At 40.5% G+C, this 20,073-nt stretch overlaps 1 protein-coding gene across 11 annotated transcripts in view; it reads right to left on the minus strand.

The window, feature by feature from the left end:
• GRAMD1C (GRAM domain containing 1C) overlaps positions 1-20,073 on the minus strand; it is a 56,377-nt gene that overhangs the window by 12,228 nt on the left and 24,076 nt on the right. For 10 of the 11 annotated variants that reach the window (XR_010607237.1, XR_010607240.1, XM_065647735.1 and 7 more), the window contains 5 exons: positions 18,761-18,856; positions 17,376-17,456; positions 10,714-10,832; positions 9,475-9,595; positions 5,434-5,596 (listed from right to left, as the gene is read on the minus strand). Coding sequence is in view for 9 of the 11 variants with exons in the window: in XM_065647735.1 (XP_065503807.1) it covers positions 5,434-5,596; positions 9,475-9,595; positions 10,714-10,832; positions 17,376-17,456; positions 18,761-18,856 (580 nt within the window). In the remaining 2 variants the exon portion in view is untranslated. The remainder of the gene's footprint in view (positions 1-5,433; positions 5,597-9,474; positions 9,596-10,713; positions 10,833-17,375; positions 17,457-18,760; positions 18,857-20,073) is intronic. The other variant, XM_065647753.1, reaches the window with a different exon arrangement.

Raw genomic sequence — 20,073 nt, forward strand, 5'->3', positions numbered from 1 at the left:
ATTAGCTAACATGCATGGAGCATGAATTACCAAGTAATTCAAAGCTAGTTACTTTGGTTGTGTCTTACTCAGCTGGATCTTGACGTGCCCAAGGAATCTGCTACCACTTAAAAAAATACAAAGGCCTAGACACATGATCAAGTCATCAGGTAAGCTTTGACAGCAAACACAAGGTCATACAAGCTACCTTTGCCTTGGTGAGGCTCAGCTAAATGACAAAACTCTATGTTCACCTGAAACACCCAAGGACAGCTACGATGTTGTTGTTGATGTGAGGTCATTTGGTAAGCTACAGCAACTTATGATATATGCACAAAGCCCTTAAGGTGCAGATCTTGCTGCTGACATATTTTACTCTTCAAGTATGAAGTCTGTCCTCCTCATACTGAACCTTAAGCAAGAATGTCCATGGGTCTATATGAAACTTTGTTAGTTGTTTTACCCACACTATTTCTGTCTAGTCATTTCTCTAAAAAGGAAAAGTCAAAGTGCCAAGTCCATGAGAGTATCTATTGAAAAACATAGTTTTTTTACTTACAATCCCTCTCAGCTCTGGAACGAAACAATTTTTTTTAAAAAAACCAAAACACGGTATTTTCAGAAAAACCAAGCTGAAACTGGGTTGATACATCAGGCCCAGTCACTTTAGAGGCTAGGACTCAAACAGCTGTTTTTCAGAAAGCCTGGAAATCTTTCAGATGATGGGACTGCAAGGTGCATGTATGAATGCTGCTGTGAGTTCCACATCTGTGGAAGCAAGTCGCTGCATACACCAAGAGCTTTACGAGCTTCAAGTCACTTCCATCTGGGCTTCTCAGAGTTTCTGTAGAAATGCTAGATGAAGTGGTGAGCAGAAACAGTAGCACAGCAAAGAATAATCTTACAGTACACATGCTTATAATTTGAACAGAATAGAAAGCTTTAACCACTCACCTCTGCTACAAAGGAATATGTATATTTGCCCACTGTTTTCTTTTGTTTAACTCACTGAAGTAAATCTGTTGCCTTTTATTTATCTCAGTACTAGAGCAACATCAAGCATTTTACCTAGGACTGGCTTAGAAATAGCTCTTTATGAACAAAATGTTTTGTGCAGGTCTCAATATACCAAGCTAACTCCTTAACTTTTAATGCTGTTCTAACCTCTCAGCAGTATGCAATTATCAACCACTCTCTTAGCCTGGATATATTTATAGATGAATTGCAGCTACGGTCTGATAAGAGAACATGAGATTATTCTGACTTTAAGTTAGGATCCCTAGGGACCCAAAAATCCAGAAGCAAACATATTATCCAGAGTGTCCTGCTTCAGCATGAAGATAACAAGTCTGTTCCCTCCCCCACTATTGCCTTGCACTTCATAAGGTCATTTTCATCACTGCAAGGCAAGCTGTGAAATAATGTTGGAATATAATACTATTATGCAGCAGTGATTACAAAGGTTTGAAAACATCTACAGTGCAAGAAAAGACAAAACTGGAGGGGGAGGAAAGGGAGCAGGAAAAAAATTATTCTTAAAATTCCCGTTAACAACCAACAGCTCAAAGCTTAACACACACCACAAGCAAATTAAGAAAGCTGAACTGACAAGAGCAGAGGCTATCAAACAAATTAATAAGATGACTGATTTTTCCACTCCACGGAGTTGGGGAGGATCAGAAGAAAAAAAATATATATACAAATCTTAGTGCTGTCGAGGATTTCTGTGCAAGTGCAGGATGGGGAAAAATTGCACACTGCAGGAAGAATGAAGGTATGTCTTTAACCAGACACACCTGAAATCAAGTCAATAAAATCAGTTCCTAGAGTGAACACATTCCAGGCAGCATCTATTTAAAGACTGCATCACCAATATTAACCATTATCAAAGAGCCCCCCTATAATCTAGAAGACTAAGTACAAAATTAACTTGCGGAGGTACTAAGTACTGTGACAATGCTACCTTTTTCCAGTTCACAGGATAAAAAACGTAATGCCGTTTGTCTTTAGATAACTCAAACATATATCCTCCAAATCCCAAAGCAACAAATAATTCATATATATTCAACAAAATATGTGCTTTTGGTATTTTGATTAAAATGCCAACAAGATAACAGGGCTACTCTTCCTTACATACATTTTATATCCAAAATTTAATAACTTGATGAAAAAAAGATGAAGGAAAAAAAAACACCACGAAAAACCCCCACCACACACAAACAGGACTGAACTAATGACCACCCTGTACTTCAAACATTTTCTACCCCATATATCCCTATCCCAAGAAAAGTCAAGTCACCACTATACTCATCTCACAGCACTACAGTGCAAGCAGCGCTGCTCTCCTGCAGACCACACATTTGTGGTGGTTATTAGTACAAATAGAAACAATACAGTAAGTCTGTCAAGTTATGCAAGCATATCAGGAATTTATGATGTCCCTGTATACAATAAAGCTTTCTCACAGAAAATACTGTTTTCGGTTTCCTGGTTCCCACTTCTTTCTTTGAAGTATTCTATGCCACTGAATGTTGTTGGTGCATATAGAAACCCTACATACAAAAGAGTCATTTGAGGAAATTCAAAAATCTCCTGGCTCTAATTTGGAAATATATATTCTGTGCTTGAACTAAAATTTGTTTTCTGGAATTCAGAACCAAGACTGCAGATATTAATTTTTAGCTTAGCCAAAAATTTGTCATGGCTTGAGATTTTTATTTCCATTTATGAAAACAACAGAAGCACCAAGATGTAGGTCAACAGGCCAGTACTGCAGAGTGAGATGCACACTCCCTCATCCTCCAGTGCTGTGAGAATTGCTTAGAGCAAGAGAACTATTGTTGCCATGGCTCTGGAATTCCAGCTTTGGGTGTCAGGTGGACTCGGAGTTGAAGAAAAACAGTCTTGAGCCTGCCCCTCACCTTATTTGCCAGGACACCTCCATGGGCAGCCTGAGCATGAGCCAGAGGACACAAGAGAGATTAATCGCATGGGTAAACCTTTGCCATGTGGGAAAGCTAGTTTTGTTTGCATGAAGGAATTCACCTTGTAACAGTATGGGGCAACTGCAATAGAAAACAGACAGAGAAACAGAGGAAAAAGATATTCTAAGTATGAAGAAGGCAATCAGAGAAAAGATTAATGTTGTGGGACTAGAAAATCCTGCTCTGAATACAGACAGACTAGTCTTGGGAAAGGAAGGAGAAATTAAAAAAGCAGCATGAAGTCAGTTCTCTTTTAAAGAGACATCTCCAGTTTAACATTCTGTATTTACTCAACATCACCAATGCAGGGATAACAGGGAGTACTTACTGCTATCATTTAGGCAAACAGTAGCATGAAAGACAAGAGGATTATTTTCAATCGGTTTCACTGGAGACCTTTGCCATAAAAAAATTAAGATCCTGAGACAGAAGACAGATGTGATACAAAGAGGACAGGAAAACTGGAAGATAACTAAAACACCTGAAGGCCAAAAACTTTCTGCTGCTCTAAAACATAAACCTGCGATGGAATACACAATTAGTTTGTGAAGCTTTTTAAGTGTGTAGGAGTATGGCATAAACAGCAGCCTGTTCAAGTAGGTATATTCACAAAAATGATACAACCTGACATGCATCGAGTTGAATCTGCACTCGAGCAGAGGAGCAGTGTGGGTGAACAAAAGCAAAGTTAGTTGAATATAAAGTATATCCTCAGGCAACAACCACAATTTGCAGGCAGCCAATTCAATCCATGACTTTGAAAGCTTTCCTGGACATCTCAGCAGTCCCAGCATAATGACACCTGCAAGCAACTTCAGCTGCAAACTCTGAAAAGACGAGATGCAAAGTTTCTCAGCCAGATTAAGAACTGGCTTCAATTAACTGAACTGTTCTATTCCCGCCAATAGGTGATTAAAGTAAGTTCTCTTTGCATATGAAAGAAATACTCAGCTGCTACTGAGCATACTGCTACTGTTGAGCTTTTCTGACCTTTGTTTGCACACCACCATACGACTTTGGAACCAATCCAGACTGTGCACACCTTGCTTTAAAGGCATTTACAGAGTCTAAGATTGGGATTGTAGAATCATAGAATATCCTGAGTTGGAAGGGACCCAAAAGGATCATCGAGTCCAACTCCTGTCTCTGCAGATGACAACCCCAAAATTCACCCCGTGTGTCTGAGGGTATTGTCCTATTCCATCTTGAACGCTGTCAGGCTTGGGGCCGTGACACCTCCCTGAGGAGCCTGTTCCAGTGCTCCGCCACCCTCTGGGTGAACGACCTTATACCCTTATAGGCCAGGGGAGGTTTAGGTTGGACATCTTCCTGCCATTCCCTCAGGTTCTGTCATTGGTCACTAGAGAGAAGAGATCAGCACCTGCCCCTCCTCCTCCCTTTGTGAGGAAGCTGTAGCCACCATGAGGTCTCCCCTCAGTCTCCTCTTCAACATAACACCCACCACAACTTCAGTGAGCTATTTGAATTACTATTGCCCTTTGACACAGAAAAGTTCCCCACAGTAAGTGAAAAGCTCAACTTAGAGTGAGAACTTGTCAGCTGTGGGACCACAGAACAAGCACCCACAGACCTCAGCACAAGTCTCACTATAATCCAGTCGGGCAGAAGGCACGCTCTGGCCTTACTCTCTCCCCAGGATGTAGCAAGAATGCTCATACCCAAACCATTATGGGACATACAGCTGTGCTTCTCTCTCCTACGGTGAGAAGAAGAAAGGAAGCACAAAACAGCCAAGTTACAATCTCTGTACTACTGTGGTATCCAAGTTTCTTCTCAGGTTGTACTGGGTAATGAGATATGAGTTATGAGGATGATATATTAGGATCCATTAATATACTAACTCTGTTGGCACATGAAGTATAAGCTACTCCAAGACACATGTTAAGGTGTTTTTATTTTCAAACCAGATTCAAAATATGCACAATATACTTCTGAAAGCTGGGAAGTTGTTTTGTTTGGACTTTCAGTTATTTCCTCAGTTTACTCCATCAATAACATTAAAGCCTGTATGCCTTAAGCAAGTAGAAGTGTAAGGAAAGGGGGGGTAATCTTTCAGAAACTGGAGAACAGTCTGGAATATTTCCCCTCAGTTCCTAAGAGTGAAAACAAAGAAAAGAAAAATATTTGAAATACCTGTGAGAGCATGGAAAGTGAACAAACACCACCACATTGTTGAGAAACTTTTTTTAGTTTAAGCTGTTAGCAACTCTTTACCCACCAAAGGAGAAAAAGCCAAACCACAATTCGTTTTCATTCTAAACACCCGCAACAACATTTTTTTTTTCTCCCTAGAAACTAAGAAAGATATAAAGATGTTTTTGCTGCAGTTCTGTGAAACAGATGAGCAAACAAGTTTCATAAGATCAGAAAGTTCTCTAACATGCTCCACAAGTGAGATAGAACACCAGAGTCAGGTTGTCTTACAGATCCCAGTTGTTAAGAAATTTACCTTCTTCACTGTCTGAGGCACTGCTCCTCTCTAGGAGATTTTCATTCTCATTCAGATCCAAAGACTTTTCTAGAGACCTGCTCCTGACTAGCTTAACAGGTTTTCTTTCTGAAGATGGAAGAGGGCTCCTCTTTATTTGCTTCTCACTTAGGGACTCCTCCACCTGAAACAACCAAGAGGGGGGAGAAGAGAAAAAAAAAGCATCCATAATCACAGACCATTTAAAAGAAGAGGAAGATACTGTCAAAAAAGAAAGGAATATAAAGGAAGCCACAAGTTCTATCTGCTCAATTACCACACAGTCAAGCACTAATCTCTCCCTCATACCCCTACCCAAGCCAACCAACCTTCCTCTTTATTTCAAACTTTCACTTTAGTGCGGTAACAAGTGACAGACTTGGTCATCTGTACTGTCATACATAGAGCTACCTTAAAAGGGACAGCTTACTCCCCATCCACCGACCAGCACGGTTTCGTCCTCTTCCCTGCATCAACACTAGCATTTATAAATTCATTAACACAGATTATTTACTTTTTATTGATCAGGCTAGTTTTTTCCTGCCAGTTTAGCAAGGAGTCCAACAATCCTGAGGGAAGGCACAATGAAATACATAGGGCCTCCCTTTTTTCCAGCAAGATTAGATCATACCAATTATATAGTTGAAAGGTGTTCTTATTTTGTAGGGCACCATAATACCCTTCAACAAAAATGAAAAAGTTTTAAAACACTGTCTACAGCCATCCTACCTATAAAATGTTACTTCTCAGGAACAAAGCAATGGAGTATCATTTGCCATCTCCAATACATATGCAGGACATCTTCCAAAATATCAGTCACTGAATCAACGACGCAGCTCTTAACCCTAAACTATAATAACTGGTGGCTAAGCTTACATGCCATTGCACAATTCAAAAAGTTCTAGTGAGACTGTATGCCCAAGGTTTGTACATCTCAAAATGGCACACAAGAGGCTTGGCTACCAGCTATGAATCATAGTTTCCATTCTAAACCTTTCCTCAAAGCTCCCATTGCCTCCAGTGGAACAGCTGGTAGTACAGTCCCCTCCATATGCAGTTGTACACAGATGATAATAAATAAGATTAGGCCTTCTCAACTGAGTAGTTCAAATGCATCTGCAATGCCATCATCCCTAAAGATTATTCAGCACTGATTCAAAAAACCAACAGCATCCACTACCTGAATAGTCATCATGTACTTCCTGTACTCCTTGGCTTTTTTCAAAATAAAAACCATTTACTTTTTTGTGTAACTCAGGACCATTAGTAGAAGATGGGTGGCTAGAAGACAGACAGACATAAATTTGACTGCAGCATACCTAGGCAAAAATACTCCCTCAGGGTCAAAAAAAAAAAAAAAAAGGAAGACTGCATCAGAAAAACAGATCAATTAACAAATGCTTCTATTGAAAGGAGCAACCATGCCTAAGGTTATACTCAGCTGCACAACTGGAATAGGACAGAACCAACATTTCAATATCAAAAAATATTCTACCAAAATATACAGAAGACAGAAAGGAGCTAGTTGTGGTTAAACAGTCTAAGAACTGACACAGATCCCGCACAAATCTCATTGCATTTTGACGAAGATTAGGGATCTGGTGAACAGGTGGAGCTCTCACCTGTAGTACAAAAGCAGTCCCACTATGCCATGTGCAGAGCAGAAAAGTCAGGCTCAAGTCAGAAGACTAGAGCAACGGCTCCTATAAAGAAAGCCTTTTGTGATGTTAGGGAAGAGGAAATTAATACCAAAACTTTTGAAATAATTGATCAATTCAAATGTAGTTTCCTCATTTCTATTTTTTTTTTCCCTAAAGAGTAATGATTTTAAGATCTGTCAGCTGGAATTAAAGATGCATGATTTCTTCCTTATGTACATTTCTCTCCTGAGCTAGCCAAGTACCACTAAGCTCTGTGCCAAGGCTTTTCAGCTTTTTAACCTGTGAACAGCAGGCCCCAAGACTGGAGACTCTAAGGTCTCCCTGCATGGCGTGGAGGGAAGATAGTTGATTCAGACAGGCAATAAGGTGATTCCTACATTGTGAACACACATGCCATGATTGGTGTTGCACACAGACTCTTTAATTAACTACAGATAGCTATCGAGAATATTTTTTCCAGGACAGGACAAACACTCTAGCCAACACCTCCATCATTTCACATCTCCCCCTGAAGATAGCTTTGAGACTTACTTTGCCTATGACAGCAAGAAAAGAAGGGGTCAAGTCTCTTTCTCTCCAGTCTTTGGAAGATGATTCAATGTGTTTTGTATCATCAATGCCATAATTTTTGATAAATGCATTCTCAGCACTACTGCATCCTCCTATTGCCCCCTGTGCTTCTACAGCATTTGCTGTGATCCTGGGGTTGTACAGAGTATGTTGATATTCTTGAGAAGTGCCAAGTGACACACCTAGCTGTACACAAGCATTATGTATTTTAGCTACACTGAAACAGTAATCTAAACAGTTTAGCTACACATTGATCAAGACTGCATTTTTACACTATGATTAAAGGACTTTTTAAAAGCCATTTATTCAAAGGAGAATCCTAGGTATTTTTCCTTGTGTACAGACCAAATCCCAAGGCATTACTGCTTACCAACAGACCTAATTAGATTTAGCACCTGTAAGAGACACCTCTGGGCGTGGCACTCAGTATGGTAAACAAACCACTTTTCCAGGAAGAGCAATTATTTTTACATGACTTGTTCTTCTCCAAGTAAGACTACCTGGGTAGATTTTTAGTTATTCTAAAGAGCCCAAATTCCAGCAGCATCTACAGACCTCTCTCACAGCTCTCTAAAAAAATCTTGGTTTATACTGCTAGGATTTCCATAAGGGATATGCATCATCCGATTCACTAAGCTTTTAACATCTGACAAACAAATGCCAGTGCTGTTTGCTGGGTATGAGTCTCCAGCCATTAACCTGGATTTTGGCAAAACTATTTAAAGCCTTCTTAACCTCCAGATCATTTTCAGCAAGTGACAAAAGCCATAAGATTTATATGTGAGTAAAAACTATTACAAGTATCTCCTTTTTTCCGTCTCCAAATTTTCCAAAGCAGAAACAGCAATTAGGTACCCAAACCTAGTGAATTTTACAAGAAACACTCAAGCACTTATTTGCTTTTTCAAGGTATTTCCCTTGGAGTATCTGTTAATCACAAGAAAATGTTTGCAGCCTTTCAGGACTCCCAAGTACACCCAGGAGTCCCAACAATGGCATTATACACTGTGCACACCTCATACTGCTACTAATGTGCTTGCCCTCCCAACCAGCTAAATACCTTCACAAATTCATACAACACCATGAGTGAAGCACCCATGATTGCTCAGTTGTACTAACCCAAGGCATTAAGGGAAAACTCATCTTTACTATATCCAAGTGTGTTTTTTTTTACTCTTCCTGCTGAATTATTTCCACAAATCTAAGTTTTAAAAAGGTTTCATGTATTCACAGCAGACTGACCTTTGAAGGCAAGGAGAACACAGCATAACTACCCTCTGATAAACCACATGTATAGGAGAGAGAGAAGCATAAGAGGAGATATTTTTAAGCAACAAAGAGCACAAGCAAGAAAGCACTGGAAGTGAACAAAGGCATTAGTTTCATAAAGCACTTGCATAAAAATGCACACGGTCCCCAGGAAGGTGAATAAATCATCATTAATTTTGTTTTCACAGCTGGGAAGACCAAGGCATAAGCCTCAGCATTCTGGCCAGGTTATGCAGTGAATCTGTGATAGGACATGGCTGAAACTCACACTGACAATGTCCTCTTATAGAGAAGTTTATTTGTTTCCAAATTAAAAAGATATTTTTGAAACCTGAAGATATTAATCCTAAATTTCTGACTACCGTCCTAAATTTCTGACTGTCTTATAGACTACCATGAATCCTCACAGGCTTCTTTAGAATTTATGATCCACATGCATTACAGATACGTGCTCACAGATATACAAGTTAAGCATATACGCTTATCAGTTACAAACAGTAAGAAAGGCTGTGTCAGCACTTACTCCTGGCAACGTGTGGCTATTGAGTGATTCTCCTTCTGTTTGAAGCGTGGGTTCCCGAACTAAACCAATCACTTTAGGCAGTTTTTCATCCCTTTCTCCAGAATCATCACAAATAGTGGATCTGTCCAAAGCAAAAAGGAAGATTAGCTTTGGAGATAGCTTCTCATGTGTGATTTTTACATTCAAACCATGGCTGTTCAGCTAATATTAAAAACTACCAACTCATTCTTCCTACATCTGGCTCATTCTCTCCAGCCGTTCTCCTCCCACTAGCCACCTCTCAGAAGATTAAGCTTCTGACCATGAAGTTAGTAAAACCAAGCACTGGTGCAGGGAGAAAGTGAGTGCTGTTGGAAAAGAGGAAATGGAGATAGCTTAAAACAAGTTTGGAAATAAAATCTTTCAAGAAAATTTGAGACAATTTTTTTCCTGCATCCCTTACTCCAGAGTTGCAAAGTAGTGCATTTTTTTAATAGGACCGCCCCCCAGCCCAAAGTATTTAATAGGACATCTTTTGCAACTTGCAGCAAACTTAAGATTTTTATTTTTTTTCTAACATACTCAGATAACACAGGATTGACGAGAGACATAAATTACATTGTTCGGTTTTGTAGAGCCATACTTATTTACATACATATACAAAAATTAAAGCCCTGTTTTTAGATTGACACTGGCAGTTCATAGGTAAGTTCACATTTGTTCCAAAAATATCAAGTCAAATGTTTTAAAAAAATCCACATACCATTACATTATACCAGCTTCTTAATTGAAGCTGAGGACAATACAAAAATAAGCTACGACCTCAGATATCAGGAGAACAAAGCAAAACAAGTGTTTCAGTCTCCATAGAGGAGAGAAAAAAGTGTCTGAACATTATATATAGCTCCATTCCATTCAGTCCTTCCATATTGTTGAAGGGTATACAGATCCTAACTAGACACCACCATGACAAAACGTTGCTATGTAAGCCATCCTGCTGACATTCCCAAGCAGATCCAGGGAGAACAAGGTCCTCCTATCTCCTTCCTCTAAGGGGCCTCAGCTGTGCTCCTACTCTTTTAGACAATGAACACAATGAGGTTTTTATGCACGCTCAGTTTACGTAGTTAGGTTCTTTGCATCCTCTAACTACAGGATTAACTTTTCTAGTAAGGCTACAGCAGCACTTTGGGAAAAGAATTTTTAAGAGGGCACTGCTTCTCCCCAAGTATTTCATAAAGCTTTATAGCCTCCCCTTACCGAGGCTGCCCGTTGTCCTCAGACGATGAGTGGAAGCTCTCCATCTCCTCGCTGTTCAAGCCCAGCTCAGAGCCATAGCTCTGGTGCACCAGCTGCCAGAATTCCTGCTTGGTCAGCTTCTGAAAGAAAGCAAGCTAGTCAAGAGCTACCGTACGGGACAATAAGGCACAAGAAGTAAAACAGTAAGAAGTTTTAATTACGCCACAGCCTTTAACCTCAATTCTGACAAGGACTGAAAGTATTTAGGTATCACATTTCAAGATTGGATTTCAGCATTTTGGGGCACTGTACTCCTGTCTACTCCATATTCCCAACCCATCGCTGTTTAACCAGTAATATCAGACATGAGAAAAATTGTTATTTCAAGAAAACACACTTGTAGCCACCACTTGCTTCTTCGCACATCTCCAGCGTTTTCACAGATATCTTCAAGGTAGCCACCTTGAATTTCAGTTGATACAGCAGACCAGTAACTGGTATACAGCCAGGGACTCCCTCTTTGATCTTGGGCAAACAGCTTAACAGATACGTGCCTGTTTCCTCAGGATGCTCAGAGCGCTTTACAAATGGTGAGAGGCTAACATTTCAGTCACTACAGACACCAGTGTCTAGGTCAGCCAGCTAACCCCTTTGCCAAGGTGGGACAGGAGGTCCTTGCTTTTAGAACACCACCAGAACCCCCTTTACATAAAATAGTTGCTTTTACTCAGTAACTGTGTTACCTTGATTCCTCACTAGCTCTTCTTTCTCTATAATATCTCTGCCCTGCTCCATGAATTCTCACAGTTACTGGGATATATTTAAGTTCGCTCAGATCATGAGAAAAGTCAAGAAGTCAAGGTAGTATGACAAACTCTTATCAGTAATGTAAGCAACTAGTTTCAAAGTCCACTTCAGCTGTAAAGGGTTCAAAAAAAAAAAGGAGATAAATAAAGAGAAAGGAAAGGAAATAAGGTTCTGGGATTTAGCAGAGCTCTGAGAGCAATACTAGCAATCTTAAGAGACACAACACTGGAAAATGTGCCTCAGCCACAATCCATATTGATCAAGGGAACAGACCTGTGCTAATGAGGCGGTAACACAAGTGCTGCTTACTATTTGCATGAAATTATCACATTAAATACCCATGCATTATTTAAAGAGCTTTTAAATGATCCCCTCCACCTCCTTGCTCCACCTGTAGAGTGTTATACTACTTGCAATCTTAGACAGACATAAAACATCTGACCCACAAGCAGGAATGCAAATGCACAACCATACGCACCCTCACCGCTCTCCCCTCGGGACCGCCGGTACCCACCAACCCACCCTCCCCCCTCCCGCTCCCCGCGCTGTGTCCCGCCCAGAGGGCCCCTGTCGCCCCGTACCGCGACAAACCTGCCGTTTCCCGCCGGGCAGCGCCGCTCCCGGGACACCCCGGGCCTCCCCGGCCGCTGCCGCGCTCCCACTTCCTGCTCGGCGGCGGGGCCCGGCCGGGGCCGCCCTCCCGCTCCCCCGGCGGCGGCGGCTCCCGCCAGCGGGACCGCGGCAGCGCCTTCGCCGGCAGCCCCTGCCTTCCGCCCGGCCGGGGCGCCGCCAGCCCCCGGGGACGGCCCCATGGGGAGCGGGGCACTCGAGGGCATCGCCACGGCGCCTGTCCCCGTCGCCAGAACAGCCACGGGTGTCCCTCTGCCCCCGCGCACCCGGTGCGGGACTCCCGCATTGCATCGCAAGGGAGGCTCTCCCCCGCCAAAGAGGGGGAAAGCATGCGAGGGTCAGGGCAAACCCAGCCCAGTTCAGGTTTTTCCCTCAGCTATTTTCCAGCACAACAAGGTTTCAGGCTTTTCAGAAAGCGGCTGGCACAAGCATCCTATTGGTAGAGATCAGTTTCAAGGTATTTAATCCTACCAAGGGCAAAGTAAACATTAAAACACAAACCACACATAATAAAGCAAGGGTCATAATAGCTAATTCCAGCCTCCCTTTGCTATGGGGGTTTGTTCTACAAAGCAATGTAGTGCTAAAAACACATGCATCAACATACAGCTGCCTTACTTTCTCCAGGCATGCTGTCTTTTGGAGCAGTAAACTCATAACCACAACCAACTGCCTACAGCTGTTTGCATTAATGGCTAAAACATGAGAAGGCATTACATGGTTTCAAAATATGATTGAGGTGTACGTATCTTTAGACAGCATACCTTTCAAACAGAAATTAAAGCACAGAAACAAAGCCACTTTCACTTCCGTGGCTCAGTATTGCCAGTGCCTTTATTTCCAACCATAAGAAAATAACTGGGAAATAGCTGAAGTCGCTAATTAAATTCACTAGCATGTTCTGCACCAGTCTGTGGGCAAATCAGACTGCCCTTGCACAGAGAGCTCAACAGCTTGAGGAATGCAAAGAAACTTTAAGCTATGCATTTTAGGAATCTATAAAACTGTTTCCTGTGGTTTTGTGAAGTCAATGTTACCAACTTCTGCTTCTAAAACAGGATTCTTGCACTCTGCTCAATTATTCCTACCTCAGCTAGATATAATTAGTTGTTAATGGTCACAGCCCAAGATCAAACCAGATTTGCTTTATTGTATCAGAAAGGATTAGTTCTGAAGGCAAAGAAGGGCACAAATTTTCTGGGTCAGGCTTCTGCTTCTGAGAGGATGGTTTCAGAAGCTCTGAAGCTTGAAAGGCTGAATCTAAACATGAATTACTTTGCCCTCACAAGCTGATGGTCTATACCATCTTTTCCCCCCTCAGTTCTCTTTGTATACAAAAACAAAGACTACAAGAAGCAGCCAGGATACATTTTTGTGTTTTCAGTAACATCATAAAACATCAATACTTGGTTCCATGCTAGACAAAGTGGTGGCATGGCACAAGCAGTACTACAGAACACCACCAACATAAGCAAAGACACCAATTTTTACCCCCTACAAACAGATGCAGAAATAAGAACAAGACACTCTACAGGTTTACTCCAGAGATAACCCCCCCACACACACCCACCAGGCAACTCTGATGTGGAATTCGCTTGTTCCCAAGGGAAAACATCAAGCTCCGCTCTAACTGCCCAAACATGAAGGTCAGAATCAACTCAAGCCCTCTTTGATCACTAAAACAACCCTGTTGCACACTAAGGTGCAAATAAACATCTCCTTTTCACAAACTTCCTTGAGAAGCTGCCAGGGAAGGCTGAACTGCTGTCCTGGTTTCACGTTTGTCACAAGCAGCACAGCTCATCGGAAATTCTGGTTCCTTCTCACACCTCTAGACTTACCTGCTACAATGTCTCTGGAGACAGGTGCAAATCTCTACCCAGCAAAGCATAAGAACAACAACAGGAAAATAAATCCAACTCCAAGGAAGAGGACTCATGGGAATTGAGACCCATTAAGTTAAGATCTCGTTCCACTAGAAATAAGGAGCACTGTGTTTGTTCAGGATTTGAATGACCTGCCTAATTAGATTTTAATTTGTTCCTTCTCCCTTAAACTGAAAGGATATTTGACACCCATAATCTTTAGAAGAATAAAGCAAAGGTATGTCATTGCTTTTACTGTCAACAGCAGCCATTGGTAAACTTGTTTCACCAATCTGAAAAGTCTGCTGCAAAACAGGAATTTTGGCTGGTTTTATAAACTGATGTATTATTGAAAGCCTCAGTGGATGTGGAAGCAGCTATCTGTTTTATCAAGACCGGTATCATGTCTCTTCCAGACCCACATTAATGACTCATTTTCCATGATGCTTCCCCTTTGACCAGGAGCATTTAAAAAACAATGGCAAAGTAAAAACTTCAGAGACTCTGAGCACATTTTGTAATAGGAAATTCGACTTTTTTTTTTCCCTTTAAAGAAAAAGTATTTACATGGATATTTTAAAAACATAGCCTAAGAAAGGACCATCATAAGAGGAAGGTACTCATTGATTCTCAGACGATCCAAAGTTGAAGGGCACCAAATGCACAGTATTGTACTCTGAGGAAGATCTGAAGAAGCAGCTATGAGCTAGAGAATTACAACTCAGATAAAGGGACCAGGAGTCCTATCAGAACAGTGGCTCCAAGCTAGGAGAGAGCATCCTCAAAGCCTAAGTAGGTTTAGGCATGGAACAGCATATAACCATTTACTGTTTTTCCTTACACAATGCAAAGTAAACAGCAAGTAATTTCTAACAGAAAGGCAGACTTTCCAGAAGACTCCTTGTTCAGCTGTATAGGGCAGATGACACTTAAGCAGTACAAGGCAGAATGGCCACAAGATGGAGATCTGGGAAAGGGCATGCTGACCCTACTGAAAGGTTCTGCAGAGGATGAAAGCTTCAGGTGTATCAGGTAAAGAAGGTAGGTCACTCTTCAGAGGTGAGACTTCATAACATGAAATCTCTATCCAGGAAGCACTGAAGAGGCCAGAGGCTGAAAGCAACCTCTGCACAAACATGATCTGAAGCAAGTGCAACTCCAATACCTTGGATCCAAGTTCTGCAGATTGGGGATTATTTACCTTCAGGTGGTGCAAATCAGCACTATTGGCAGCTGCACTCAGAGTTATACTTCTGACAACACCAGAATTACTATATTTCATAATTTAACAGTTGGATATCATCTCCAGGTCCAGCAGATACACTCCAAATAAAAACTAAGTTATCCATAGGCTTTAAAATATTTAGCTATCTGCAGGGGAAACATTAAAACCAGCTCCTTTTGGAATTTGTTCTAGAGTGAGATTTGGCTTTTTTTGTCACAAGTCTTGCAAATTCTGAAAGGATCCTTTTGACCACTGAAGCCCAGAAACCCCAGCTTTCATATACTCAGGGCATTGCACACCACGCCAGAGCCTCAAGATGTACGAGATCTCTTTCAAACATATACTGTCCCTGCCATATTGGAGGTGGCAAGAAAGCCACGAAACTGTTTGGATGCACCAACTGCTTTGTTTCGGCAACAGGTCAGTGAACGGCTGTCATTATAGCAGAGTCAGTGGACCCAGCTCTAACAGCTTCAGATTCTACTTTCACCTCCTCAGTGCCCCTCTATAGCTTGATCTAGTTTGGTTAAGGAATAGAGAATCATAGACTGACAGGTGACTCAAAATGCATTCTAGCAAAGAATCAGACATCACTACTACATTGAGAAAGCAGGAATTCAACCTAACAGGAATCCTGTTTTAAGAAGCAGCTCCAAACATACCACATTAAAAAAACAAACAAACAAACAATACCAACTACATATACTTCATGGTAATGCTCCATTTTACAACCGAGAACTCCAAGTAGATATTCGCATAACAGACTTGCCTTTCAACATACTTCAGCAAGGATATAAGAAAGCTAATAGCAAGATTGGATAGAAAGAATGATGAGAATTCCAAAACTACTCAGGTGCACTGGTCCCTAAAACCTGCTGGCTTAATTTCATTTTACATGCAGTCCAAACCTTCTACTTTTATATCTATCCTGTAGTTACTGCTATGAAGTGGCAAAGAGTAGAAATGCACACAAAAAAACCCTAAGACTGAACAGCACAGAAGCTTGTTGCTTGTGTTCCAGACACATGGATAGGTTTGTATACCTGAATGCTAGCCATACATTCACCCTCCAAGCACCACAAAGTAACCAAAGTAAGTCGATTAGCATTCCTGACAAAGTTGCCTAACAAAAGAAAACAAGGTTACTTCCAGTTGCACATTCCAGTCAAAAGATGACATAGCTAGTACATTGTGGGTTTTTGCAGTGCTACTGCTGGATTCAAGACAAGATGGTTATGATGTTACAGTTAAATAGTATTATATTTGATGAGGGATAAGAGATTTGCAGGAAACATTGGTTTTGCCTTAAATGGCACTTTATTTTCAGCTTTTGTTTGACAAAAAGTGCCTCTATTCTGCCCTAAAATTTAACAAAAAACTTGTGTGGGTACTATTAATACATAACTAGTACAACAGCTTTAAGCCTTTGGGGACCATTGTAGTGCAGTTATATATGGATATTTCAGTGTTCCATTGCAACTGTGTTAAAATATTTAAGCAACAAGAGCCATAAACAGGAAGGAATTGGTTTACAAAAACTGCATTACTTACAGTGATGTTCTGCAAAAGTGTTGGTACATTTTTAGAAAGAAGATTAGCTTAAGTGTCCACAAATTGGAATATAAATCAAGCTAACTAGCAGAAGTTGCCAAAATACACTTCCATATCATACAGCCTGCCTTTATTGCGTTTATTCAAGGTCAGGGGAGTTGTAATGAGTTGGTTGGCAAAGGTTCAGCTAACTTATCTAGGAAGGTGACTTTCAGCTTTTCCCTTAAAAAGAAAAAAGCTTTAACTGAAAAGCCTCTTGCCTTTTTGATCACAAATTAGCCATAGAAAATGCAAAGCAAATGCATGCCAATTTAGTAACATCTGCCTGAGTTTGTAGTGAAGAGAAGCATGCAACCTAACTTCAAAGAGAAAATTCTCCATCAACAGCAAAGTTGTAGAGGGCAGCATGAGAAGGAAAGGATGTGAAGGTTATCTAGGATCTAAAGTACAAGGAGCTGAAGGAGAAAATTAAATTAGATTTCTGTGTCAGAAATAAAAAGATAATTTCTTAAGGGTAGTCTCCTAACCTCCAAAGACACATCTGCTTACATTAGAAAAAGATGATTTTGTTACTTAACCAGTGGTACCAGGACTTACAAGCCTACCTTATCCAGCAACACATTCTGCCATAAGCGGAAGATACTGAGGTAGCTTCTGTCTCTTGCACTGAATGATGTGAAGAAAAACTGCAGGAAAAACAAAGTGCAAAAAGCTCATTTGTCAGTATTTTCAAGATATCTTGAATGTCCTAATGATTTCATAAATGGCATGCTCCTCACACATTCAACAAACCCGGGTTCATATTCCTCACACTCCACACATTTTCTCTTTTATTAAGAGTTAGTTTCCCCAATATCCACATAGTTTATAATGACAATTGCTCTTCTTGGCATCCAATTGCAATCATTGGTACCTTTAGCATAAAGGAAGAGCTTGTCCTTAACTAACTACAGTGTTACATCTTTCTCCCATTTCCAAATAGGAGGTGGGGAGAAGGGAGGGAAAAAAAAAAAGGAAAAAAAACAACGCATATGCCTATTTCTTCCAAGCCACAGCCCTTTCCATCTTTCCACCACATATTCCTTTACTAATCTTTTCACATGAGAAGATGTGAAATTAAAATAATTAAAATAGGAGATCAAATTAGATGCATCATTTGCAGTATTAAAATCTTTCCCATTTGAAAGTGTGTCTAGCAGAGAAAGAAGTTTATCTTCCTTGATGATGAAAGTGAATATTTAATAAATTGAGAGGGAACAGTCAAATACAAGGAATTGCAGTCTGATCATAAGGAATAGCTTCACATTCACCCTGGAAAGCTATTCTCTCTATCTAGCTAAGAATTATTGTTTTCAAGGCATTCACATAAGTATCATGAAGTGTGTTGCACATAACATCCTGCATCACGCTTTTCAGTTTTCCCAAGTACACACCCAAAAACTACACTTCCCAGAATATAAAATTGCGTGTTCTATGGGTAGATTTCTCCATGACTCGAAATCCATGATATCACAGCCCTTTTGTTTTCAGCAGTTTTCTTCTAGGTGCACTTTAAATCCAGCAACATCGCAAAAATATCAAAATCAAGAACATATGTTCTGAACTAATGCCCTGAACTTTCAGTTTTCAAATGGCTTTCTTTTGAGTATCAGTGGGACAAAATCTTCCTTACTTTCTCATTACTGCATCAACACTACTAGAGGATTCTGCCACTAAAGATCAACTGTCAAGCCAACATGCACAGGGACCAAAACACCAAATGTGTCTTCTAATCCTAATCACATTTAAAGGTTTGCCAGGGAAGCTGCTTAAGCAAACTTAAAACTACAACAAGTGCTCTGTGCCCCAGACATTATCATTTAAAAAACAAAACAAACTAACAAACAAACAAAAAATCCCACACCAAAAAACCCAAACAAACAAAACCCAAAACAAACAACTACAAAACCAACAAAAAACCCACGACAAACATTCAAATACAGGTTTTCACCTTCTCTCTTTTTGTTGCTATTTGTATGGCATTTGGAATAAGCCGAGCAGTCTTCTCCTTTGTCATGAAAGTGATATCCTTCAAGGCAATAGAAATCTATGCAGAAACAAATTTTGTAAGACATATTAAAAATAACTGTTAAGACTAAAAATCTACAAAGTCACAGAACAAGCAAGAGGAACCCAAACTAACCCCAAACCCTGGGATGCAATTCAGTTGAGATCAAAAAGGCAATTACTGTCTCTACTTGCTAACCTTAACAGCAAACATTCCAAAGCAGAAGCAAATTAAGACGACTTAAGAGTAACCTCCTTTTCTTTCACACTAGGACCAGGGAAGCAAGTAGCTCTTTCTTCTTCCCTTGCACTCCTCCAGCAACACTTTAGGATTAAGGGCACAATCCCAACCACATACAAACCACAGATCTGAAAGCCAGTCCCAGTTAGTACACTATACATAAGGCAGGATGTAGATCAGATAACAGACTATCTTGGCTATGCCATCTCACAGAAGTTTGCAGTCTAGTCCATTTTCAGAGGTTTATTTGCAGTCCATACACTCCAAGGAAATCTTCCTACTTAGGTGCATTTGCTTTGCATATTAGTTCTTGGAATGTTCCTGTTTAGAAGAGCATGGTGTGACTGGCCGCAACAACCCATTTCCATTCAGCCTAGCTCCTTCCCCTGAAGATAAGGCTGTGCTGCTGGTCAGCTTAGAGAAAGGAAGAACATACAGTTGGATCTTGCTTTGTCCTGTGAGTGTAGAAGGTCCTCCACTTACTCTCTCTGTCTGCATCAAAACAGCCTGCTAAGAAGATCCCAAAACTTGGCTCTACCATTGTAGCTGATGAGCTCAGATTGCCTTAACATTTTGCTTAAGATATCACTCTGCTGGACAAACAGGAACAAGCTACCAGAACATATGCTGTTTCAGCTGAAAAAAAAAAGTCTCTGCATAGTTTATATATTCAAGGGTGTATTTTTTTTTAATCTCATGTCTACAACAAGAAACATTCAATCATCAAATCCATCTGCTGAAATTAAGCTTGGTTTTCAGTTAAAGCATTTCTACACTCTGTCTTTGTCTTAAGAACACAAGCTATTTGTTGTCTATCCTGTAAACTTCAGAGCACATGAAGTAGAATTTAAGAGATTAACTTAAAGTGTGAGCAGTATCACAGCTGCAGAACATCTTGACACATCTCCATTACCTATTGAGTAGGTTACCTTCCCTCTCCCATTCACTGCCTCATGCTATTTCAATGGCAGATGCAACAACTGCTTGAATTTAAAATTTTAACTCATTCATCTAAT

This window comes from Caloenas nicobarica, chromosome 1 (genome assembly GCF_036013445.1).
Source record: "Caloenas nicobarica isolate bCalNic1 chromosome 1, bCalNic1.hap1, whole genome shotgun sequence".
Taxonomy (NCBI): Eukaryota; Metazoa; Chordata; class Aves; order Columbiformes; family Columbidae; genus Caloenas; species Caloenas nicobarica.